Source organism: Erithacus rubecula (genome assembly GCF_903797595.1).
Source record: "Erithacus rubecula genome assembly, contig: SUPER_Z_unloc_3, whole genome shotgun sequence".
NCBI classification, from domain to species: domain Eukaryota; kingdom Metazoa; phylum Chordata; class Aves; order Passeriformes; family Muscicapidae; genus Erithacus; species Erithacus rubecula.
In genome coordinates, this window is record NW_027635944.1 from 1,720,212 (window position 1) to 1,744,166 (window position 23,955).

Below are 23,955 nucleotides of genomic sequence, written 5' to 3' on the forward strand. Positions count from 1 at the left end.
CTTAATTCTTATAGAACTCAGTTTTCCCCCATTGCTTCTTTCATCTTCCGTTACGCAATTTAATTTACCAGCAAACCTAGTTTGTTTGTAAAGGCAAATATATTTTTCCATTCATCAATCAGTGGAATCCATCCCATTGTTTCTTCTATCTCTCAGTGCTAACCTTATCTCCCAGCATATCTACAGCTTGTTTGTAAAGACAAATGCAACATTCATCTCACGGGGGTCAGAAAGAACCCCACACCCGGTCCCTGTCAGCGTTGCAGGGAGGCCGCCGCCTCTGCCGCGGCTTTGTTCCGACGCAGCTCCTCAGATACTCGGTGTCCGGGCAGAGTCCCGCCGGGCCCGGCCCGGCCCTGGGGCCGCCGCCTCAGCGCCGCGCCCGCTCCCCTCACGGCCCCGCTTCCGGGTTCCCCGCCGCGCCCCCGGGCGCTGACGTCACCGCGCGCGGACCCCGGAAGTGGAGCCAGCAGGGGGCGGGCGGAGCCGCGCGCGCGGCACTAGGCCCGGAGCGGCCGCGCGCTCCCCGTGACGGCGCCGCGCGCGCGCCCCGTCCCATTCCCGTCCCATTCCCGTCCCATTCCCGTCCCATTCCCGTCCCATTCCCGTCCCATTCCCGTCCCATTCCCGTCCCGTCCCGCCGGCGGCAGCGCCAGCGCCAGGTACGTGCGGCGGCCCGGCCCGGGCAGCGCCGCCGGCCGCGGGGCTCGGGCGGCAGGGCGGCCCCGTGGCGGGCGAGCCGGGGTGGCGGGAGCAGCCCTGCAGCGGGATGAAGACCGCGGGCCTGGCGAGCGCTTGGTGGCGTCGGGCCCGCAGCGGCGGCGGGAGCGGACCGGGCGGCGGCAGCTGCGTGCGGCAGGGCCTGCGAGCTGTCCGCGCTTCCCACGCAGGCTGCCGGGGATAGAGGTGTCACGGGGGTCCGGGGCCATGGCCGCGGTGTCACCGCCCGGGCTCTGCCCGCTCTGCGCTCTGCTTGCTGCCGCTCCACGTGTTGGCACCTTCGCAACTGCTTCCTGATGCCACGGCTGTCACATGAGCCTGAAAACAGTTATGATTTTCAATTTTCTACATAAAATCCGAGCGTTTTGTTTTTCGTGGTGTATCCTTGCAGTCGTTGCTGCAGGTTTTGGTGCTGCCAGCTGCTCTTGCGAAACGAGACTGCTTGCCAGTTTTCTCCGCTGCGTAATACAAGCTTCCTGTAAATGACAAAAAGTAATTCGAGCGTGATTTTTCTGAATTTATAATGTATCTGGGCTTGAGTGATAGTTTTCATTCCAAGTATATTGCTCTTCTGATTAGGTGGGATTGAACACTTCTTTTTAAACTTAAGTTTCTTGTAGTTGTTCTGACAGGTTAGAAAGGGGCATGAAACATTTGCCATTTCTGAGTTATTTAAATGTGGGGAAATAATTTCTCAGTTTAAATTGTTACTTTTACTTAGTTTTAGTTTGGCAGGGAGAAAACTCAAAATTTGTAATTCTAAAACTGGAGAAATAGGGCATCGATGGTCCCTTTCCAAAATTACTCTCTTTTCTTTTTGGGGAACGGTTGCCTTTATTTTTCTTTGCAAGATAAATGTTGAAGCTTTTGAGAGAGAATAAACTGGTTTCCTTCCAGATGCCTAACTTTTAACTATGGTGCTACATGAGCCAAGCTGCTCAGAGCCATGTAAATTGGCTTGTTGAGTCTTCACAAACTGTGTCTTCCCCTTCACCTTTTTTTTGCATGATTTTTTGGCTAAAGTATTAGGTTGGAGTGAGCAGGTAACAGACCTTGTTCAGGACATACCATCGTTGGTAAAAGAAGTGTTTATGAAAGCGACAGGAGTTACAAAGCTAACTGGATACCTTTGGTCTTAAGGGAGCACTGATTTTGGGACACTAAAGAGCAGAGGTGTTAATAATATTTGCCTTCAAAGGAGAATAAATACCAGTAATACAGCAGAAAGGTGGTGTCCTTTTAGGAACTCGTAGTATTTTCTTGGAATCTTTAAGGAGGCAGGGTTGTGAAAGAGAGTGGCATCCTCTTCTGTTAGGAATGGCAAAGCAGTTTCATGATAGCATTGTGGTTAATGAAGGCCCACAGATTGTTAAAATTAGGTATTTTGTAACCATGTAGGAAAAAGTGAAAAAGCTCTTGTATGAAGGAAACTAAAATTTTAACAACTGAAGAAGCAGCTTGGACTGTGTCAGAGTGCAGTCAATGTGAAAATGCAGAAAGGATGTCTTTATATATTCCTCTGGGTTTGGAATTGGCAAAATCTCCTGCTACGAGTATTTCAGGTATTATTTCACTTTCTTTTAAAAGAAAAAAAAAAAAAAAAAGATTCTTTGCTGACAAGAGTATTGGTCTTCGCAGGGTAGCTGCAGCAGAAGCCCCGGGTGATGGCTGTTGCTGAAGTCGCCAGTGTTGCCAGTGCTGCCTGCCTGCCTGCCAGCTGGAGGTCTGATGTGCCTGCCACCGCTGGTGTTAGTCTAGGCACTCCCCAGCCCACCTCTGTCAGAACATGGTGGGTTAAGATGGTTGTAATATTTATTGTGTTTAAGCTAACCTGACTCTTTTTGTCTGCAGTGGGTTAGCAGATGCGGGTAGGTGTAGGAATGAGATGAAAACTTCCAGCAGGCCAACAGGACTGAGCAGCTGGAGGCAGACAAGGGCATCATCATTTCACATGAACGCTCAGACTGCTCTCTGCCTTACTGAAATACCTTTAATTATTGGAGTTTTCTCCCCAGTGCTTGGATTTTGTCTGTCTTCTTGAGATTGCCTTTTCAGTGATTGTAGCCAATTATGACTATATTTAAATCTGTGACATGACTTGAGCATGGACTTTACTGAATTGCCTTTTATGTACTAGTTAGCAAATGTTTGGGAGAGCTTCTCCTTATAATTACTCAGTGGGGATTTATCTTTTTGAATCTCTTCTTTCAAGTTCACAACCTTATTTTTTTTTTCCCTTGAAGACTCAACACTGACTCTGGAGGTTTTGCCCATTCCAGGCTCTATAGAAAAAGTCCTGAATACAACTCTATTGCAGGTACTTTGAATCTGACCCACTGTTCCTTTGGGGAACAATGTGCTGTCGTGACTGAGGAGTTTTTTAGATATACAATAGATTAGTGGAATTCTTTGAAGTAAAGCATACATACAAAGAATGAATAGATATCTTTAATTTTTTTTTTTCACAAGCTTACTGAAACAAACTGGTTAACAATGGACATGAAAACATCCTCTTATGAAATTTAATACTGCTCTGTGAATTTGTTTGGTGCTTTAGAAGGACATTTTTTTTTCTTTTTACATGTATTGTACATTTATCTACTTAGCTTGTAGATGAGTTTCACAGATTTGTACTGAGTGGAATTCCCAGAGTATAATTTAATGGATTTAAATTCGTTATTTTTCATGGTTATTTTTCAGCATTTTAAGTGCTGTGTGGACTTTGAGAACATAATATTTTAACTACTCACAGCATTCCTTACAGTGTTCTTGTAATGTGACTGAGTTTTTTTGCCAGATGAAAAGATAATGTTTGCTTTTATATCATCCTTGCGTTTCTGCTCAGCTCATCAGCAGTTATTTATTAATATACCAGTTTTGGTAATGATTTTTGTTTTGTGGCTGACTTCTTTTATGAATTAGACTGGGACCAAAAGTTATTTATCTCCAGCCACAGACCTGTTCTATTAGAAAAGGTGCCCAGGGTGCAGTTTCACAGCCTGTTCACATTAGATCCCTGTTGCTGGAATGGGCAGCACTCCTCTCTGCTTCCTGCCCCATCTCTCCAAGCTGTGTGGAAGATCAGCTGGCTGCATAGTGAGCTAGGTAAAGAAGCTGATCCAGCTCATACAGAGGAATGCTTCTCTGTCATTGCTTTAGCTTGCTCACTGGCACACATGTGCTCACAGGTAGTAGTGGTAGGACACAGGGCCACAGCTTTAAACTGGAAGTTTAGATTAGATTCCAGAAAGAATTTTTTTTTACAGCAAGGATGCTGAGACATGAGAGCACGCTGTTTGGAGAGGCTGTGGGTGCCCCATCCTGTGACATGGAAGGGCCAGGCAGGTGTTTTGGACAAACTGGTGTTGTGAAAGGTAGTGCTGCCCACGGTGGGTAATTGGACTGGATAAGCTACAAGGTCTCGCAAAATCCGAATATTGCTGTGGCTGTATAAGAAATGATGTAGGGCTGGAGTGTTGAATCTGGGAGGAGGAGAGGTTCTGAAAGTGTGTCATACAGACTTCAGCAGATCATGGATCTGCATCCTAAATTGCTGTGTACTTTAGTTGACTGTGGTGAAAGCTTCTCAACCACTTCTGTGAGCAGTCTGTTCCATGAATTGATTGGTAATGATAATGCTGGTGTGGCTGGTGGCATTCTTTGTGGTCTAGTCAAATCTTTACTGCTTTTATTCCTGTTATGCTCTCCTGGACCATACTGACCTCCATATGGATGGAACCTCTGGTACTGCAGTTTGTATTCTGTTGACTGTGTATCCAAAGAGGAAAGACGAACAAAGTAAGACTTTATCAGGTTAATTTTAGGTGTTTTTGCTACGGTGGTTTCTGGTTCTTGCAGGTTCTGTTGGCCATTAGAAATTAAGGAGAGCAATTTGTGCTAAGCTTGTTATGTAAATATTTGGCTATTATAGGTATGGATTTTAAATACATAGGTGAAATAAGAATTGTCTTAGCAAAAACACTATTAGCTGAGTCAATATATTTGGTATGGTGGTTGATTTAAGAAACTCTTCTGTAAGAAAACTATTTATTTTGTTGTGGCTTAACCGCAGTTGACTACTAAGGACCATACAGCTGATTGATCACTCCCTTCCCTTTTCCTTGTGGAATGGGGAGTGAATCAAGAAAAAAATGTAAAACTTGTGTGTTGAGATAAAAGCAGTACAATAATTGAAAGAAAATAAAATATAATACTGCTAATTCTAAAAATTGCAATGGAGAGGAAGAGGAAAATAAAACTCAAGATAGTCAGATAATGTGTAGTATGGTTGTTTACCACCTGCTGACTAATACCTAGCCCATCCCTGAAGAACCATCATCCCCCTCTACCCCCCCTTTCTGGGCAGTTTCCCCATTTATATACTGGACATGATGTTCTGTAGGGTGGAATGTCACTTTGGCAAGTTTGTGTCACCTGTCTTGGCCATGCTCCCTCTCGGCTTTTTGTGCAGCTACTCATTAGCAGAGCATGAGACATAGGAAAGTCCTGGACTTGGGGTAAGTACTACTTAAAAATAGCCAAACCATCCACCAACATTATTCTCATCCCAAATCCAAAACACAGCTGCTCTAACCCAGCCAAATCCAGGACACTCAGGCAGGCAGATAAAAGAATTTTCTTGCAGGTGTAGAAAGAGCGATGATGATTAAAATAAGAATTAGCTGGACGCATTGTCAGTGGTACTGCAAGTTAGTGAGTTGCAGTGTTGACTGGAAGCAGGTCCATACCTGAAGCACAGGTAAGGTTAGTGCTTATGTTTGTTAACACCTGTGATTTTGACGTCAGGCCCATCATACTATATTTTTCCAGTTTCTATTTTTTTTAATCGTTAGTAATTTTCAATTGGCAATAAGGAATTTTACTATAGATAAGTTTAGACTAATATTTTTTTTTTAAGAGGGACATGCTGAAAATGTTTCTGATTGTATTGAAAATATTCTTGATTACTCTTAAGTACCCCTAAGCAACTCTCCAAGATGTAGATAAAAAGTATGAAATTTAATAGGAAGATAGCTTTGGAAATTTACTATTTGTACTATTTCCCAAGGTAGCTAGTCTGGATTTGTCTGAATTACAAGCTCCATAAAGTTGCCATTTTCCATTTGCAGTACATCTTTTAAAGTACTTGATTTGAATTCTCTGGACATTTCAGCAACAATATAGATATTCTACTGACCCATAAAGCTTTCTTCCCTGTATCACCTTTATGCAGTGTCTATAGTGAAGGCTTCTGGTGGGACATGGCAAAAAGTGTGTTCTCTTGGATTCTTGTCATCCTTGTCTGTGGTATATTTTCTTTTAGGAGTAGGCATAGTGGACTCCTCATTGTTCTGTTTTAGGAGTATGAAGAGATGTGGTTTATTGTACTTTGGAGCTCTTCTATACTTCTGAGCCTTAGTTTTTGGAGTAGTCACTGTTTGTTTGAGAATATGGATGATGTAATTCTGATTAATTGTGTTGTCAGAGTGCCAGGTACTCTCCAGTTTGTCTGCAATTCTGTGTTGAGGACCAAACCTAACAAATAATGTAGTACTTATAGTTTCTTTTAAAGTTCTGCAAGCCAGGCTTTTATAAAGCCTTGAAATGTGCATTTGAGTGGCTGTCATATTTAGCATACAATACATGCAAATATCTAATCCTTGTTTAACTTAAGAAGATGGGAAACTATGCTCTGCTTTGCATCCTTCTTTAAGGCACACTGTGTAGCAAATATTGAAAACATCTTGCTTTTTTCCTGACATATGGGCATCTCATTCCTCTTGTACCTGTGTGTTGCAAACCCACCTCAAGAAGGAAAATGTTAGGTGGGCTAGATTTAAATAAATACAGGCACCACAGTCAAAGGGAAAACTGAAAGTATTTCTGATAAGAAATGGGTTAACAGGAAGTCTTGGCAGTGAAAGAGGCATCATATAAGAGCATTATTAAATCTCCCCACTGAAGCATTGTGAAATAAAATCTGAAAAGAGAATTCTGTATCTGTAGGTTTGTATCTCCCATGCTGCAGGAGTGTGCTAGCATACCCTACCTGCAAGCTTAAGAGGAAGATCTCAGAGCAAGCACAGCCATCAAAATCAAAGCTTGTACTTGACACATGCTAATTGATAAGTCAGAAATTGGTGGAAATTTCCTTATATGTAGTTTTAAATGTTGGAATAGCAGAGTTTGAATTTTGGAAGCATAAACTATTCCCTACCACAATGATGACTTCTTGAGTCCTTCTTTTGGTTTCTCAGTATTTCTTTCTTGGCCATGTTGGGAAATCAGGCTGAAAAGTTTTTAGGCAGCAGCTTGTTCCTTGTTCTGTCACTTCTGTTGCACCAGGTAATGAACTAAATCTGAAGATTGATAAATTAAAAGTGTATTCTTAAAAAAAAAAAAAAAAAGAAGGGGGAGGGAGAAGAAAGAAATTAAGTTTTAACTCAGATCAAGTTCCTGTTTTGGTTTAACTCAGATATGATTCCCTGAACTGATTCTCTCTGCATTGCTACTAAGAGTTCTGTCAGCTGAGGGGATAGGATAGCATGGGCAGGGGGTGGGACTGCTAAAGTCATTTTGCAAAGATGTGTTTGTGAACATGTCTTTTGATTCTAAGACCTGGGGGCAGGAAGGGTCTTTGTTCTGTATTTGCTCTCTGTGAAACAGTGGGGTACTTGTTATCTGCCTGGATGAAGTTGAACATAGCATTCCCTTGGCTTGAATTTAACATTTCTCAGTATAAGAAATTGTCCTCAATTTTTAGAAACTTTGAGCATGTTCTGATAATAGCAGCATGAAGGCTCCAGGTTATTTCACTCTGTGTTATGTCCACTGTGATAATGAAACTTTTATTTCCATCAAGGAGCAATACGTGCTTAACCACCTTGCTGTGTGAGATTTCGTATCTGTAGCAAACCCCAGCTAGTATCCTGACTTGTACTTTCTTTATTAAGACATGATTTTTTATTGTCAGTGACTCAGAAACAGACAGTGACATTTTTGGCACACAGTACCATTTGTTCTCTGTTGTTGCTCTTTCTAAATAGGTTATATCTCTTGAATTGTAGCATTACATTCATGTGAATCATCCTATCAACTTCACTAACATCAAATAGGTTGCATGTACATTCCTGCAGGAGAGCTCTAAGTTCTTGTTCATTATCTTTTGAACATAATTCTTTGGCAATTAAAGATTTTTTTAAATTTTTGTCTTTTCATTCCTTGTTCTGTTAGTTCTATTATCCTTGTCCTTTCTGGTATTTAAGTAGTCATAAAAATTACAATAATTCCGCGAGGAATAATTGCAAGAGGACTACACCAAAAAACCCAGAAGCTTGAATTTTTGCCTATTTGATGCAGTTGGTTGAAAGAGGAATGAAGAAATAGGCATATACTGAGATGGAAAGTCCAAGGATGTCATCCCATACCTGCGTTTTCTTGAGATGAAAGATAAAACTTGTTTCAGACACTGAATTTTTTAAAGCTAGTAGTGGGTTCATTTTGAGAAGCTCTGATTTTGCCTTCACAGTAATGTCCAGAGGCAACATTTTTAAGAACATTGTTAAAGAAATTTCAGAGAGTCATGGTCTTCAGAGACTTCTACTAACAGGGATACAAGAAAGCTGTATTTCTGTGGGAATGTTAAACTATCTAGCTTTCTAAAAAGGGAGCATGGTGTAGATAATGTAGTATTTTTTTCCTTGATTGGTTGTTCTAAATTGCATTCATCTTTCACAGTAAAGGGCAGCAGGTATTATAATGTTTTGCTTTATGGGAAATGGTGGTGCTTCCTCCCAAAAAATAAAACTGAGGGTAGTCAAACATGAAAGTGGGGCCCAGAGAAGTTGTGGAATCACTGTTGTTGCACATCTTCAAAACTTGGCAAGTGCCTAAGCAGCACACCTTTCAGTTGACCTCCAAATATATATAGATCTGTACAAGGTGTACCTTACCATATACACTGGGCTGTGTTGTTGTGCTTTGGTGTTTTAGATTAGAAAGAAGATGCTTGGTGTAGTCTACTTTTGTGTCAGGTATCAACCTCAGTATCTGTGTAAGAATCTCCAGCTATTCTACCTGTACAAGACATGCTGTGGTTGTTGTTTGGGCGTGCCTGCCAGCACCACAAAACTGACTGTGTTTGTTCTGCCACAGGGCTGAGGATGTCCACTGTCAGTGGACTGTAACAGGGAGTGTGGTCTGAAGAAAGCTCTCAGTTGGCTTTGTCATTTCCATACTCATTCTGTAGTGGCAGGATGAATGAAACCAGGGGCCTGGAGCACTGTGGACAAAGGGAGCTTGGGAACAAGGAGTTGAGTTGGCAGTGTCTCTGTGAAAGCTCTTGAAATGAAAACACAAAATGAAAACTTGAGGAGGGAAAGGAATGGCACTAGAAGCTCTCAGGACAGAATGTGAGGCCAAATAAAACAATGAGCTTGTGAGAGGAATAGGAGAGGATGATTGAAAGGCACTTAAGTGTGGGAGAGGAGATATTGGGAGAAACATGAAGGTTAGATAAAATACTGAGTAGCTCCTTAAGTGAGTATCTTCATTCAGTGCATTGACAATGGCAGAAGTGCAGTGGTAAAAAACCAGATACAATTATGCTTTCTATATTTGGTTTGTGTGGCGAGATTTTAGTAGCAGGAGTCTTCAGGTGTGGCTTTCGTGAGAAGCTGCAAAAGCTTTTGACGTGTCCAATAGACCCAGTATCAGCCAACTCCAAGGTGAACCTGCAGTTGGTCAAGGTTGTACCCCTGCAACCCATGGAAGTTCAGAGGGACAGGATGATGCCCAAAGGAGCTTGCCAAGACTGTATTGGATAGAAACTTAGACACTACCTTCGAGAAGTAGTTGAGAATAGAGATCACTTCTTTCCTCTTTGTTTTCCATGTTGTTTTTTGTATGAGACTGGACTTTTGTTGCACAGGTGCTGAATTTTTTTTTGTGCAGGCTCTCTTAATTTTGGTATTTCCTGGTATTTGTAGACTTAGCATTGTTTTGGTAGTATCTGTTTGGGTAAGAAATGCACAAATTTTGGCTCTTTCATGCAGATTGCCTCAGAATCAGGAAGGAATTCCTGAGAACACAAAACTAAGATGGCTGAGACCATGAGCTCTTAAACCACACACACTTCCATACACACTTTTTGTATATTTGTTTGATATGCACTTTTGCTTTTTCTTATCTTCACAGAATGGTGGTAGAGTTGTTGACATTGGCAGGGACCTCTGGAAATTGTGTAGTCCAATCCCAGTGCCCAGAGAAGGATTAGCTAAAGCAGATTACTTGTGGCAGTATTAAATAAGTTTTGAGTATCTCCAAGGACAGAGATTCTGTAACCTGTTTTTACTATCCACTCTAATCACAGAGGAGCAAAGTGAACTCTCACTGGGTTATGGATAGAATCATAAAGATTTGAATATTCCCCAAAACAAAATTAGAACCAAATGAGATTAAATGCTGATAATAAAAATGGATCTATTTTATTTAACAGTAAAAGAGGCAAATAGAAAAAGGGGTGGAGGGTGGGAGGACAGGAAGAATGACACAGACAGTTAAGTAGAAACTTATCACCCCTCTGTGGATCCTGATGTCGTCTGATTGATCCTCTGGTCTTCTAGTTGGTGAGGGTCCTCCACCAACAAAGAATAGAATCCAGTGGATTTATAGACATTTGGGCCAGGTGGGAATGCCTGGGTACTTCCCCTGAGGGGGCAAGTTTGTCCCTTGCAGGGCTTTGGATCAGTTGTATGATCTTGCATCGCATGCAGTGCTCTGATGCAGAGTCTGGGGAACTGTTCAGAGGCCCTTTAATGGACCATGACACCCTGTCAGCAGCCCCTGACATGACTATCCTAGAGATGTGGCTTTCCTGGCTGAACAAGTTTGAGTAACACAGAATGGGTATTTGTTGCCTCTGACCAGAGACTTTTCACTGTTCTTTATGCATCAGAAACCTCCTCCTCCCCTACTTGGTGGAGTGGGGTCTGTGTGTACAAACCTGGTTTCAGTAGATAAGACAGCTGCTAGGCTTTATTCTCCTGTGGTATTCTTCTCCCCCAGCCCAGATAAAATAATTTTTATCTTAAATTAACTTACCATCTGAGACCTCAGCCCAGGGGACCCGTTCAGGGTGCCATGGTCTTTGGTGCGTCTTTGTTGACGCAGATTCACTCTACAGTTTAAATGGACAATAATCTTTTATAAAAATGTTTAAGGCATAAGTGATGATATTGCGGTCTCTGACACACTGGACAGCAATGGGAAGACTGGCTCGGTGGTCTTTTGTCTCCTCTGGCATTTAGCAGGTATTGATTATACTCCTCCTACTCCAGCCTGGGTGTTTTCTGTGCTGAGTAGTTGTGTGTCTCTCAGCCAGATACCAGATGCTTCAAGCCCTTAACCATTTTTGCAGCCTTTGCTGGTCTCACTGCTGTATGTGTCTGTGTTGTACCTGGAGTATCTGGAACCATCACAGTATTCCAGGTGTGTTCAGAAGTGCAGAGTAAGGGAAAAGATCATGTTCTTCTACCTACAGGTAATGGCTTTCTTAAAGCAGGATATCATTGAAAGGATCTTCATTGTCCCATTTTAAACTATTGGGAAACATTATGTATTAGCTAGGTATATAGATACATAGTCTAGAGAAGCTTTTCTAATTCTTTCTAAATTTTGGATCTTTCCCTTTCCAAGCTGTATTAGCTTGAAATAATACTATGTTTTGTGAACTTTCAGAGATAGTAAATCAAAAGATATATTTATTGGAGGGGATAAATTTACTCCAGCTGGTGCATGCTAGAGTGAGGAATATTTTGAAGCAGAGTAATTTTTACATATCGACGTTAGTAGTTGTTGCTTTCCATTTAGTTTGTACCTTATCCTTGGGGTAATTAAACCCGTGGTAGTTAAGACATATTTTAGCAGAAATATAAAGTTAATATTTTAATGCTAGTCTGGGCTTGGTTTTAAAGCACTTGAGTCTTAAATTCAAATAATACCTATTCTGCTTACATTTTTGGATTTTGTTAATTTTGATTGCCTCTGAGGACAGTGTTCTGTCTCTTCCTTTCCCCATTTTAACAAAATCTTAGTAATATTTTTTGATCCATCTTCCAAATTTCAAAAAATGTCTGCTAAATTGAATGTGCATCAAGGGAACATGTATTTTTTCTAGCATTGCTGATCTTTTATTCACAAGATTTGGAGTTTTGTTGCTGTTTGGTGTAGGGTTGTTTTTGTCAAATGATTTTCCATCTGTTTTCCCCCTTCTTTTATACAGTAGAATTTAGTAACAAAACATGGTGAATCTTAAAGTTTTGGTTTATCAAAGATTTTTTTTTTTCCTCTTTTTTCCTTTTTCTCCAGCATAAGGAATTTAGGACAGACCATTTTTTGCTTTTTGGTCTATGTCACATTTTTAAGCTGTTGTAACTGAGATGTTTCTTCTCTTTTCATTTTGAAGTAAGTTAAAAAGGTAAAATATAAGAGGGCTACCTACATTACTGTGTGGATGTTTGCAGCATATTTTTGCTTGCTGTTCTGTAGTTGATTTAGTACTTTCCTTTGAAGATGAATTTTTTCCTGTGTGCATACTGCTAATGTGGGCATGTAGCACTCAGTTCAGTATTGATTTAATTACAGGAAAAGAGAATTCTTGTTTACACAATGGTACTTTACATGTAGTGCTATTTTAGCACATATTTTCAAAATTGTCAGTTGATTGAGAAAATGTGCATATTGCCTACAATACGCTTTTCAGGAGTTTATTAGTGGGGCTCATGCTGCTTTGTATTTTTCCCATTCAGCACACTGTTTAATGTATCTCTGCCTTTCTTGTATTAATTTTTGTCGTGGGAATCAATATGATTAGCTGTAGATGTTGACGTAAAGAATTCTAACATGCAATCCTTGGTAAACCTGTATGTTGTTCATGACTTTTTAGGGTTGGACATTTTCTGTCTGATCATAAGGTGACATGGAGGTAAAATAATTTTACAGATTGTGTGCTCTTTTTGTGTATAGATAAACTATGTAACAGTTTATCTATAAACACTGTTGTAGCTGTTACATTTTTCAGCTATCACGCTATTCTAATCAGTAAGTTGTGTTTAACAGCAATCAATGGGGATTTGAAAAATTGAACGGAACAGAGAAACTGGATGAAAATTACTTTGGGTTAGAATCAAAATTTCATAGAAAGAGACTCTGTTAAGCTTGTTTAGTTTATCAGAAGAAAGAGATAGGACTTGGCTGTGGTGTCTAATCATGTAAGGGTAAAATAGAAAAGTTAATTTACAAAGGTTTAGCAATAATTAGTGACTGAAGCCAAAGTAATTCAAACTGGAAATAAAGTACACAGGACAGTGACTAGCCTTTCAGACATCACAGCATGTGATGAATTGTTTAGCTCTTAATAACTGGAATATTGCCATGGATGCCTTTCTGTAACAACTGCTGTAGTTAAATGTAAGTTACTGACCTTTGGGACTGGTAGCTGAAGAAAATAAAAGGCCTCTGTTTAAGAGGGCATGGTTGATTTTGAGGGACTGTCTGGCCTGAAATGGTGAATCTTCCAAGAAAAAATGAGGAATTTGTAATGATTTTTTTTTTTGTCAAACTAAGTTGCATATCCCCATGTCATTCTCCTCTTGCTTTTATTTTTACTTCTGCTCTTGGCAGTACTTGGCTGATCTCTGTTCAGTCACGTTCTACACTTAAAAAAGTTAAAGGCTGTTTTTCTCCTTAGTAGACATTCCTTCAAACTAGTAGAAAATGCAGTGCTTTCGGCAAAATGCACAGATAATTTTGTAATATTGGTTTAGAATGACTGAAGTTTCTTTAGCCAGTGTCTTTTAGTGGTTACTGCTGAGACAGAGGTTTTAGGCTTAAAGCTAAACCAGTCCCATAGATACATCTGTTTAGCCTCATTGAAGTAGTTCATTAGACAAGTAAAATTTAATTTTTTCAAGGACTTTGCTTTATAGCGTGGCAAGTAACAGCTATGAGTATGTATTGCAAAAGGATCAAGAATAAAAAGAGAACTCTTGTTCCACATTTTTTCCTTCTGGCTATTAAGTCAAAGGTGCAAATGAAATGGCCAGATTCGTTGTCATCATTATCATTGTATTTGTGGACAACAGTAATCTGTCACATAGGAATACTAGGCCAGGAGGTTTGCAAAGGTTTAACAAAGATACGTGTAAAGTTGTGCAGTGACAATGGTATTCCCAAATATCAGGAAGACTGCAGTATGACTGGCTGGAGTGTTGTGCTTAGGAGGAGGTGGGGTGCTGCTGGATGGCAGGCTGGACAATGTGCCCTTGTGGCAATGAAGTCAAACTGATTCTCTGGTGCTAGGGTGCTGTGTCTGGTTTGTCCCCTGATTTCAGGAGACATATTGATGTAAAATTGGAGAAGGTCCAGCAGATGGCCACCAGGATGATTTGTTTGTTAGAAGGATGATTAGCTTGTTAGAGAACTCAACACAGGGAGAAAAGTTCAAGGAGATTGTTTAGCTTGGAAAAGACATCTTCAAGTTCAACTATTAACTCAGCTCTGCCAAGTCCTGCCAGAAATGGTGTTCCTGAGTGCCACATCCACACATCTTGTAAATCTCTCTGGAGATGGTGATTCTAGCACTATCTCAGGCAGTCTGTTCAGTGCTTGACAGCCCCTTCAGAGAAGAAATTTTTCTAATACCTGATCCAAACCTCCCTTTGTACATCTTGAGGCCATTTTTTCTTATTTGTGAGAAAAGACCAATCCCCACCTTGTTGTAGAGAGCAAGAAGATCTCCCCAGGCCTTATTTTCTCCAGGCTAAACATGCCCTGCTCCTTCTGACAATGCTTGTGCTTCCAACCCTTCACCAGCTTCACTGCCTTCCTTTGTACAAGTTTCAGCACCTTAGTGCAAAGACATCTTGGAGAGGTTTCATCAATCATCCAGTAGAAGATGGTTGTGAAAGAGAGGCTGTTTGCTGCTCAGAAGGTTGAATAGTGAGAGCAGAAATTTCGTTTTAGCATAGGAGAAGGGAAATCTGTTGGAAATAACTAAACACCGGAATAAGTTTCTGAGAATCATGTGGAATCTCCCTCTCTGGAGATATTTAAGGCTCATCTTGGCAGCACCATAGCTTACTTAATCTAAGGCCCTGCTAAAACATAGTGAAATGAGGTCCAAGAGAAGGAGTCTGGATAATTTCCCAAGATCTTTTCCAGGCTGGACTACTCTATGATGCTGTGATTACAGCTTTTTGTCAGTCACGGCTCTGGGCAGAGATAGCAAGGTTGTGGATCAGGCAGTAGGAAACTGTGTAAAGAATGTGGTTACGATTACTAATGGACACTTGATGGAATATTCTTTTATATAAATATTGGATTTGCAGTTTTTAAAGCTGAGCTAGTAAAGAAAATAAAATTTACTTGTGTTTCTTTTTTATTTTTGTTGTTTTAAATGTTTCATAAAAGAAAAGATGTACTGATATGGAAAAAATAAAAATTGCAAGTTTGATGCAATCAGAATAAAAAATCAAGTTATTTAAATATTGAGCTAAAGGGAGTAACACATTTCTATTATTCACATTATATACAATACATGTATATAATATATGTTGTAGTGCAACTTTATTACAATCTTGTGGAAGCAGGTATGAGGACTGCAGGTATTTCACAGGGCTATTTGCTTTGCTTACCAGGTAGTTGAAATTAGGCTGTACTTGGTTCAGCTCATCGTGTAGCACATGCTGCCACTCAAGGGGCAGAGCAATGGCAGTTGAGACACTGTATTAGTAGAGCTTGCAGAAATCATACATGTTGAAGAAGCAAGTGTTCTACAGGAAGAAAAGCTGTGGAAAGAGCTGTAAGGCAATCTCTTGAGGCAGACATTGTCACAAGTAAGAGGTATGTACACTGGGGGGATTTAGGGTTTTCAGTCTGATTCTGAAATAAGGTAGCTTGATGATGAACTGCTATCTTCAGTAGCCCTGCATGCTCTTTTCAATTTTGTATGATTTGATTCTCTATTGTGTCCATCTGTTCCATATATTTTTGTGGCATCAGCAGCAATTTCATTAGATGCAGAGAAGTCAGGTGAGGTGGTGACATATATTTGCAAGTATGCATTCCAAAGATGTTTGAAGGAGCAGATGTGTTATAGATTTAGTCTTCTTTTGTGCCCCTCTCAGCACAGAGACTGAAGCAGAATCAGGAATACCTTGCTATTTATAAAAATCTGGACTACAGACCTGGATTCAGTGCATTTCCATCTGATTTGTATGTGTTCTTTTCAGGGGTCTTCAGTTCATGGCAGACAGCCCTTCGTAAAGTCATGCTGTTACTGAAGAGCAAAGGAGGAGAGGGGAAAAAAGGGATTTTAAAGTACTAGACACATAGGCGTGTGTCTAGGGTTTTTTAGAAGCTTTTGATGGTGGCCTAAGCAGCAATCATTTCCCTAGAGTTTTCCAGTTTCTCTCTCTTCTGTGGCACTCTGGAAAATTACTTTGGTGTCTCTCGTAAGAGAAGATGCTTTTAATAGTCTTTGCATTTTTCTCTGTTCAGAGGCATTTTTGTCTCCCAGCTGACTCATGGGATTGCTTGAGAAAAGATGATGTTTAAAAAAAAAAATAAAAATTCTGGCTTTGTCCTGTAACTGCTTAGTATGTGCAGAGACGAGGCTATTGAGAGTCAGTCTTCTCCACTCAAATTTTGAAGTCAAAATCCCATTAAAACCAACAATACAAAGTACAAGCATATTAATCTCATCCAAGGCCATCTTTTTATAAACTATCACAGGGCAATTTCAGCTATCTTATGACATAATGTCCTACAAAGTCCTCATAACTCCTTGTAATATACACTGCATGGAAAACATTATTCTGTAAATAAGGAGAATTTCATACAACTATTTTCCAATGAATTCTATTGCCTCAATGCTTTTTTTCCCCCCTCATCCTCATCAGCTGAGATACAGGCCCATTAAATAATGGAAAGTAAATCACCCACTAATTATAGCATTATTACATGGACCTTTCCTGATGCTTTAATTGTGGGATGTTAGTTCTTCATAAACATTAATTCCTTGGATTTTCCCTCACATCTACTGTTTGTGAAGAATTTTCTTTGTCCTTTTAGAGGAAGGTGATGGTGAAGGCATCTTCTCATCAATGTACCTTCATCCCAGGTGCTGAGATTGGGAAAGCTAAAGAAGGTTCTTTGAAGCTCTTAAGACAGGAATCCAGGCTGAGTTTTCTACCTGGAATATAAGAAATACACAAAAAGAGGTTATCTGCAAACATTTTATCTTTCAGGAGGTGGGTAAAAGTCACCTACAAATTCCTTCTTTGAACAGGATTCTCTGGTCAGCATTCGCATGCCTTCACTGCAGGGTCACTTTTTATGTTCCCAGAGTTGATGGTTTGATTAATTAGATAACTACCTATCTGCCTTAACAGAAGTAGGGTCCTGTACTCCTAATTATTGATAGTTTGTGTATTGAAGAAAGGATTGAACTGTGGTGTTGTGGATTAGCCACAACAGGCAGCCAAATCCTTCCTCTGGCTATTCCTTCACTCTCCAAACAGTGGATGGGGCAAAGGACTTGAACAGTAAAAGTAAGAAAACTCATGGATTTAGATAAAGACAGTTTTATAGGGAAAGGAAAAGCTGTGCACACCTGCAAAGTGAAATAAGGGATTGCAAATATCCAGCCATCCTTGGGAAAGCAAGCACAGCTTCATCACGTGTGATGCTAACTTGGAAAGACAAACACCCTCATTCCACACATTCCCTGTTCCTTCTTTTCCAAGTTTTTATTGCTGGGTGTGTCATCGTGTGGTTAGTTACTCTCAGCTGTCTTGGCTGTGTCCTCTCCCAGTTTCTTGCACAGCCTACCTGTGTGTTGGCAGGGCAGCACATGGAAGCAGGAGAGCCCTTGATGCTGCGTGAACACTGCACACTGCTCATCAGTGTTAATGATGCTGTTTTCAGCACAAATCCAAACCCTTCAAGCTGCTACAAGGAAAACTGACTTTCTCCCAGAGAAAACCAGCACAAGTACTCAAAGCTGTTGATGCTGCAGGTGATCATTTTGAACCTTGTGTTTGTATATTGTCAACATCACAGAGGATACGTTGAGATTGTGCTGCCTTTTTTCTGTTATTTTGGCACGGTTTTTGCTTGTGTTAATATGCATATGTTTATGAAGATGTTTTCTAGCATTTCAAGGAAGTTGAATCAAAACAATTAAAATCTCAATGTGTGGAGTTATGCTGACTCTGCTTAGTGTGTATAGTTGAGTTGCTGACACATATTGCTAATGCACGTCTTCTAGTCATCTGTTGTTTGAACTTGCAGGGTAAATGAAACTGGAAGGTGGTTGGTGTGCAAGTATATCAAACTTCAGTGCTGACTGCAGTCAGGTACTTTATAAGCAAGTTCTACCACCTTTTCATAGGGTACAAAGATCTGCTGAGGTTCAGGGACTTTAAGATTGTTGCCAGTTTCTTTGTATTCTTAGTGGTTACATCTGCCCTTCTAACATTTATTAATCCCCTTCTTTTGCATCTTTCCTATGCTTGTACAATGGTATGCAGCATGCTCTGGGACAACTAGGTACATTTTCTTGGAATTCTGATAAGTCTTAGTAAGTCTGTGTTAAATGTGTGAGAAAAGCCATTTTAACTTCAGCAGAGTGGGACAGGCTTTAAGGGTAGCAAATGGGAAGAAGCATGTACTACTAAACTGATCTGATCTCTAACATGGGGATGCTGTGGCTGCTCATTTATATCATCAGAGCTGAGCACAAGGTGCTGTCTCTGAACCACCTTCTTATACTAGAGGAAGACATTTTCAAAACCATTTAGTCTAAAGCAGACTGCAAATAATAGCCTTTCAGAGCTGAATTTGGATAAACCAATAGGCACCTAAAGATATGGTGAAGGAAAGGGAAGTACAACCTTAAATGATGCAGTTGTTACTGATGTCACCTATAGTGCCCTGAAAGTGGGAAAAGATAAAATCTAATTAGACAGAAAATACTGCTAAGATAAATCATTGTATTTTTTTGCTTTGTTGTGCCAATACCAACAAGGGACTTGAGGTGAACTGTACCCAGCTATCTCTTTGAAGAAAAATTGGATCTTAATCACTCATCAGCCACATTATACAAATCTAACCCATACTTGTTCCTAGCTTGCTTGGGATGCCACTTTCCAAAGAGTACAACATGCATTCTATTATATCCTAATAAAGAAGTGCAGTACAAATAAGCATTCTGATAACACCTCCTCATATGGCATCCAGATAACCCTAAAGGACTCGTGCTGTTTGAAGATATTTGTGTGTTTCCTTCTTATTTCTGCCCTGTCATTAACACTACAATAATTTGGAGTATTTGTAATATTGACTTAGCTTCAAGTATTGCTAATTTAGAGAAAAAACATACACAGCATTTTTATCATTTACTGTATTTGTCACACTTCTGTCTGCATTTGCACAATGAAGAATGTTTTAAGTATGTAAAATTTGTGTATGTGTGCTATACAAATGACACAATATGGTGTCTACTTTTATTTTAAAAAATACAGCTGTTATGCCATCATGAGGTCTGTAGTCCAAACTTCCAATACCACTTTACAGGCAACAACATGAAATATGTGTTTGTTCTCTTAGGTGCATTTTTAAAAATTTTTAAAGATTGACCATTTCTTTCTGAGTCCACCATTTTCTGTAATTACATAAGCAGTGGTATTATTTGGATGCAGCCTTATTGTGTCATGGTGAAACCATGAAAACAGAATATTTCTGTGTCAAATTATTTTAAATATTACTGGGGATGGAGTTAAAGAGGCACAGAGTATGTGTAAGATATTTTGTGTCAGAATTCTTAAGTTTTCATGGGTAAGCAAGATACATACAAGATACATACATAAACTTTTTTGATATAACTATTTCTTCAGTTAAAAAAAGTAACTTATGCATTAGGAAGTATGCTTGTTTTATGTAGCTAATACCAAAAAACCACAGAGGTGTTTTCAAAAGAAATTGTATGAATAACACGTTTAAGGATATTAACATGATAAGAATAACACATTTAAAGTCAGTATTTATTACAAGAAACTTGATGGTATTGAGAAATTATGTAAAGTGGTCAGTATATATATATATATATGCAGCTGAAGAACACTTCAATTTGAAATTAATGCCTAGAATAAATTGCAGTTCTTGCTTTGCCTGTATAGAAACACTCAGAGAGCTTCATAATTTTCCACTGTTCGTCTGTAGTGGATTTGTCACCTCTCTTTCAAAGAACAGAAATCCAACTCTCTCAAGTTATTTCTTCTCTTTGCTAATTAACCAAGTATTAGTGAGGGGTTAAAAAAAAATTCTGTATTCACAGAAACAATGCATAGCATACTGTTTGCTTGTTCCATCCTCATTACGGTATCAAGTCTTCCCTCCAGTGGCTGCTGTAACAGTTTTTTACTTCATCAAAAAGAATTGTAAATTCTCTCAAAGCTAAATTCGGATGTATTTATTTTGGTGCTTTTAGCTTTGCAGTTGAACTGTTGTCTACTCAGTGGCAGGGTCTTCATCTATTAAAGGAAGAAGAATGGTATCCACAACAGAGACAAGAGTGGCAAGGCTTCCTGGTCTCTGCATTGATTTATCTGATCAGGGGATGGGGTCTCATTTTCCAAGATAAATCTGTTCAGATAGATTTTGTTTCTTCCCTTGGCTAACAACAAATATTTGAGGATCTATATGTATTTTGTTAACTGCATTAACTTACTTATACCAAATTATGAATTTTCAAATGTTGTGTAGGGAGAACCACTCCATTTCATATGACAGAATAATTTTAATCTGGGCTGTTACAAAAACACTGTGGTTTTTTGGCACTTTGAATAATTTTAACTGAAATTATTTTATTTTCTATATGTTTTACTAGAATATACTGAAACTTACTAGAATATACTATTATGTAGAATATAGTGAGTTTGTGCTGCAGCTGTACAAACAAGATGGACAAGATTTTGTATTTGGAAATGTTTTTTCAATGGACTGCTTGGAAGACCTGAGGAAAATATTTAATACCATCCATGTGTGGGAATCAACATTTGAGTCACTTTAATATTTACATTGACAATGTTATTGTCTAGAAAATGCACCCAAAAAAATCTCAATGGTTTTGCTGTTATTTTTGTGATTGCTTTTTTTACGCGTGGTGACTAAAGTCAAAAGACACATTTTAACAGAATCGTGTCATAATTTACAAAGTATACCATATAAACGGAACTTTTCTCATGGAGTTATGTCTTTAACAGACTCTTGTAGTGTATTGCTGTTTCCCATCAACTTTGTCTGAACAGCCTTTACAAAGGAAAGTGTCAAAATCTGCCATAGTTCCATGTAAAATGGAACTACTGACCTTTCTAGACCCCCAGGTTTAAACAACCAAATCACAACAATCCCTCAAACCCGCTCCTTAGTTATATCTAATGCCCCCTTAAATTGCTGTATTACTCCTTTAATATGCAAGAAAGTGTTTAATGGGCTTTCTCTATGTGGAATAGGAAAGTAGTCTTTATTTTGCTAAGTTTATTTTTTTTCTGGTGTCTGTACAACGAACTGGTGTTACTTCCATTCTGGGGTTCTTTCTTGTAGGTTTAAGTGTTAGTGAGCCACTGCAGTTGGTGAATCCTGTTGCTGTTTTGACAAATTGCAATAGAGACAGAGTTCATGCAAGCTCATCAATGATAAAGAACATGTGGGAGAAGAATAAAGCAAGTTGGCTATGACTGACAGATAAAACAAAGAACCAAAAAAACTATTAAGGGAATAAGAATTCAATGCACTAAAGTCTTTTTATTGAGAAGGAAGAAGCAATTGTGATTTGGTAGTTCACTCCCTTAGTGTTAGACTCAAGATGAAAGAGTCTGGATTTGATTGTCTGGGTTGCCTTCTGTGTAGTAGGAGAAATTTGGAAATAGATTTTATACGTAAAATCTTGCCTTGTATACACCAAGATTTGTTCTGTAGCTGGACAAATGTGGCTTTATATTTAAACACATTTACAATACAAACACCAGTACTGTATTGTGGAAATCACAGTGACTTAAAATTGTGTGCTTTATGTATTTTTACTAAAACAAAACTATACAGAGTAATAATGACAACAAAGTAGAGTTAATTGGTGAAGAAAATCCATAAAGATTGTGGAAGTTCTGCTGACTGTATTTTCTTCTGTCTTCTATTTTGGATTTGCAGGTGTTGCGCTTCTGTAAAAGGTTTATTGTTTACTGATGCTGCATTAAAATCACAGAAGTAGTTTTGATTAGGTAGAAGTCCATTTTGGATTAGGGAGAGATATTATTTATTCTTTTAAACTTGAATCTTTAACCAAACATTGTCAGGCTTTGGGCGTAAAATACTCAATTTTTTTTTGGTGGTGGTGTAAACAGTAGCAGACAAGAGCTGTTGAAGAACAAGTCAGTAAATTTATTGATTTCCAATTCATGTTCTTTTTCAGATCATCATTTGAATAATAATCTACATTTACCTCAGTATTTCAAGGTTTGTTGAGAGTTTGGGTAAATGATGGCTCAGCTCCAGCAAGGAGGTCCAGATGAAAAAGAGAAGACCACTGCATTAAAGGGTATGAATATTTTTTGCCTTTTTTTGCATTTTGGAAATTACTGTTACAGAAAAGAAAATAATGTGCTATAGTTAGGAGTCAGAGCTTGGGAGTTATAATACTAGAAGAGACTTGGTCCACCTGTTCTAGTCCTTACTGTCTAATGGTGTGTCCATTTATCAGTCTTTTCATAAGATAGTATTAAACATAAGATGGTGCGTGGTAAAGAGTAACAGTAAACTATTAATGGCTTTTACAATTTTCATAATCGTCCTTTTTCAGAAAGTTGACTGGAGTTTTTGTGTTCTTAGTTTTTCAGAAGTTTTGATTTGTGTGATGCTTTTGTTTTATAGTTATATAGCCATATAACAGCTTTTTAAAATCTCTTGGACTAGAATGCTAAAAGGGAGAAGGCTTTGAGGACTTTGATTTCCATATTGGTTTTATGAAGTTCCCTTTGTATGTTTTAAAAAATAAATGTATATAAATTACTTAAGGTGAAAAAATGAATTACATAAATGGCATGTTTTAGATAGTGACTTTTATCTTTGGTAGTGCATGAAGTTGGTTAGACATACAAGTAAGCTAACTCCATGTTGATTTAAAGTACATGCATCAGACAGTTGTATTCTAAATTGTCTTTCAAAGCAGAAAAAATAACATAGCTTGCCAGTCCTGCGTACATCCTGGATTTCTATCAAAGCATTGTTAGAAAATGGTGCTCCCTTTCATGTGATGATAGATGATGTTCCTTCAGTTGGAATTGAGTTTTTGTGAAGCATACGATGATAACCTATGTTGAGCTTTCATCAAACTTTGTGCCAATTCTCTCCAATTAGTATCCTTTGAGAAAGTTATAGTTCAGATTTGGAAGTAAAACTCTCATTTTATACGTGGCATTAATTTGATTATCCTTAAGGGGTAGCATTACTGATGTGACAAGTGATTTTCCATTTGTTTATAGAAGGTCTCTTAGAGATCACTCAGTTTTCAGCACTGTTGATCTATCTCAAATTGAGTTGGAAACTCAGAGACCTTAGGTGAGAATGGTAGATCAGATTTCGAAAGAATCACAAAGTTGTAAGACACTTGTTGAAAAGTTGCACAAGAAGAAAGTGGCCATGTCAGTGGTTGCAGCTCAGAGTAAGTGCAGTCCTCCTTAGTGGCTGATGAAAGCTGTAAGTCATGACAAGCTGTACATACTCTGGATAAGCATAATATCCTTCATATGCTATGGTCCTTGGTACTCAGGAGATGGATATTTTGTTGTATAATAACTGGCACTTCTGTGTAAATGCATCTCGAAATAGATCACACTAAGAAGGTATGGAAACTGGAGGGAAATCAAATTCTAGGGGTGTGGTGTGACTGGAGCCTTCACCAGGGAAAGAAAGATGGGCTAAAGACTGTTTGCTACCTTGATTTTGTCAAAGTACAGAGGAAGAAAGGACATGCTTTTTACATCCTGTTGTGGGAGACTTCTTTGACAAAATTATTTTCTTTCTCAATATAATTTGGTTGAGAACCAAAGGAACTTCCACAGAACTTTCAAAGGACAGTGCTCAAGAACAAGCACATAATTTCTTGCATGAATTGAATTT

General features: G+C 39.1%; 1 protein-coding gene across 5 annotated transcripts in view; it reads left to right on the forward strand.

Annotated features, from left to right (window-relative positions):
- The first annotated feature begins 616 nt into the window (after window positions 1-616).
- ARB2A (ARB2 cotranscriptional regulator A) overlaps window positions 617-23,955 on the forward strand; it is a 221,542-nt gene continuing 198,203 nt past the window's right edge. For 4 of the 5 annotated variants that reach the window (XM_079331364.1, XM_079331366.1, XM_079331362.1 and 1 more), the window contains exons 1-2: window positions 2,364-2,509; window positions 22,250-22,375. In XM_079331364.1, coding sequence (XP_079187490.1) covers window positions 22,315-22,375 — 61 coding nt within the window. In that variant the 5' untranslated portion in view covers window positions 2,364-2,509; window positions 22,250-22,314. Of the gene's footprint in view, window positions 663-2,363; window positions 2,510-22,249; window positions 22,376-23,955 lie in introns of those variants that run through there. The other variant, XM_079331363.1, reaches the window with a different exon arrangement.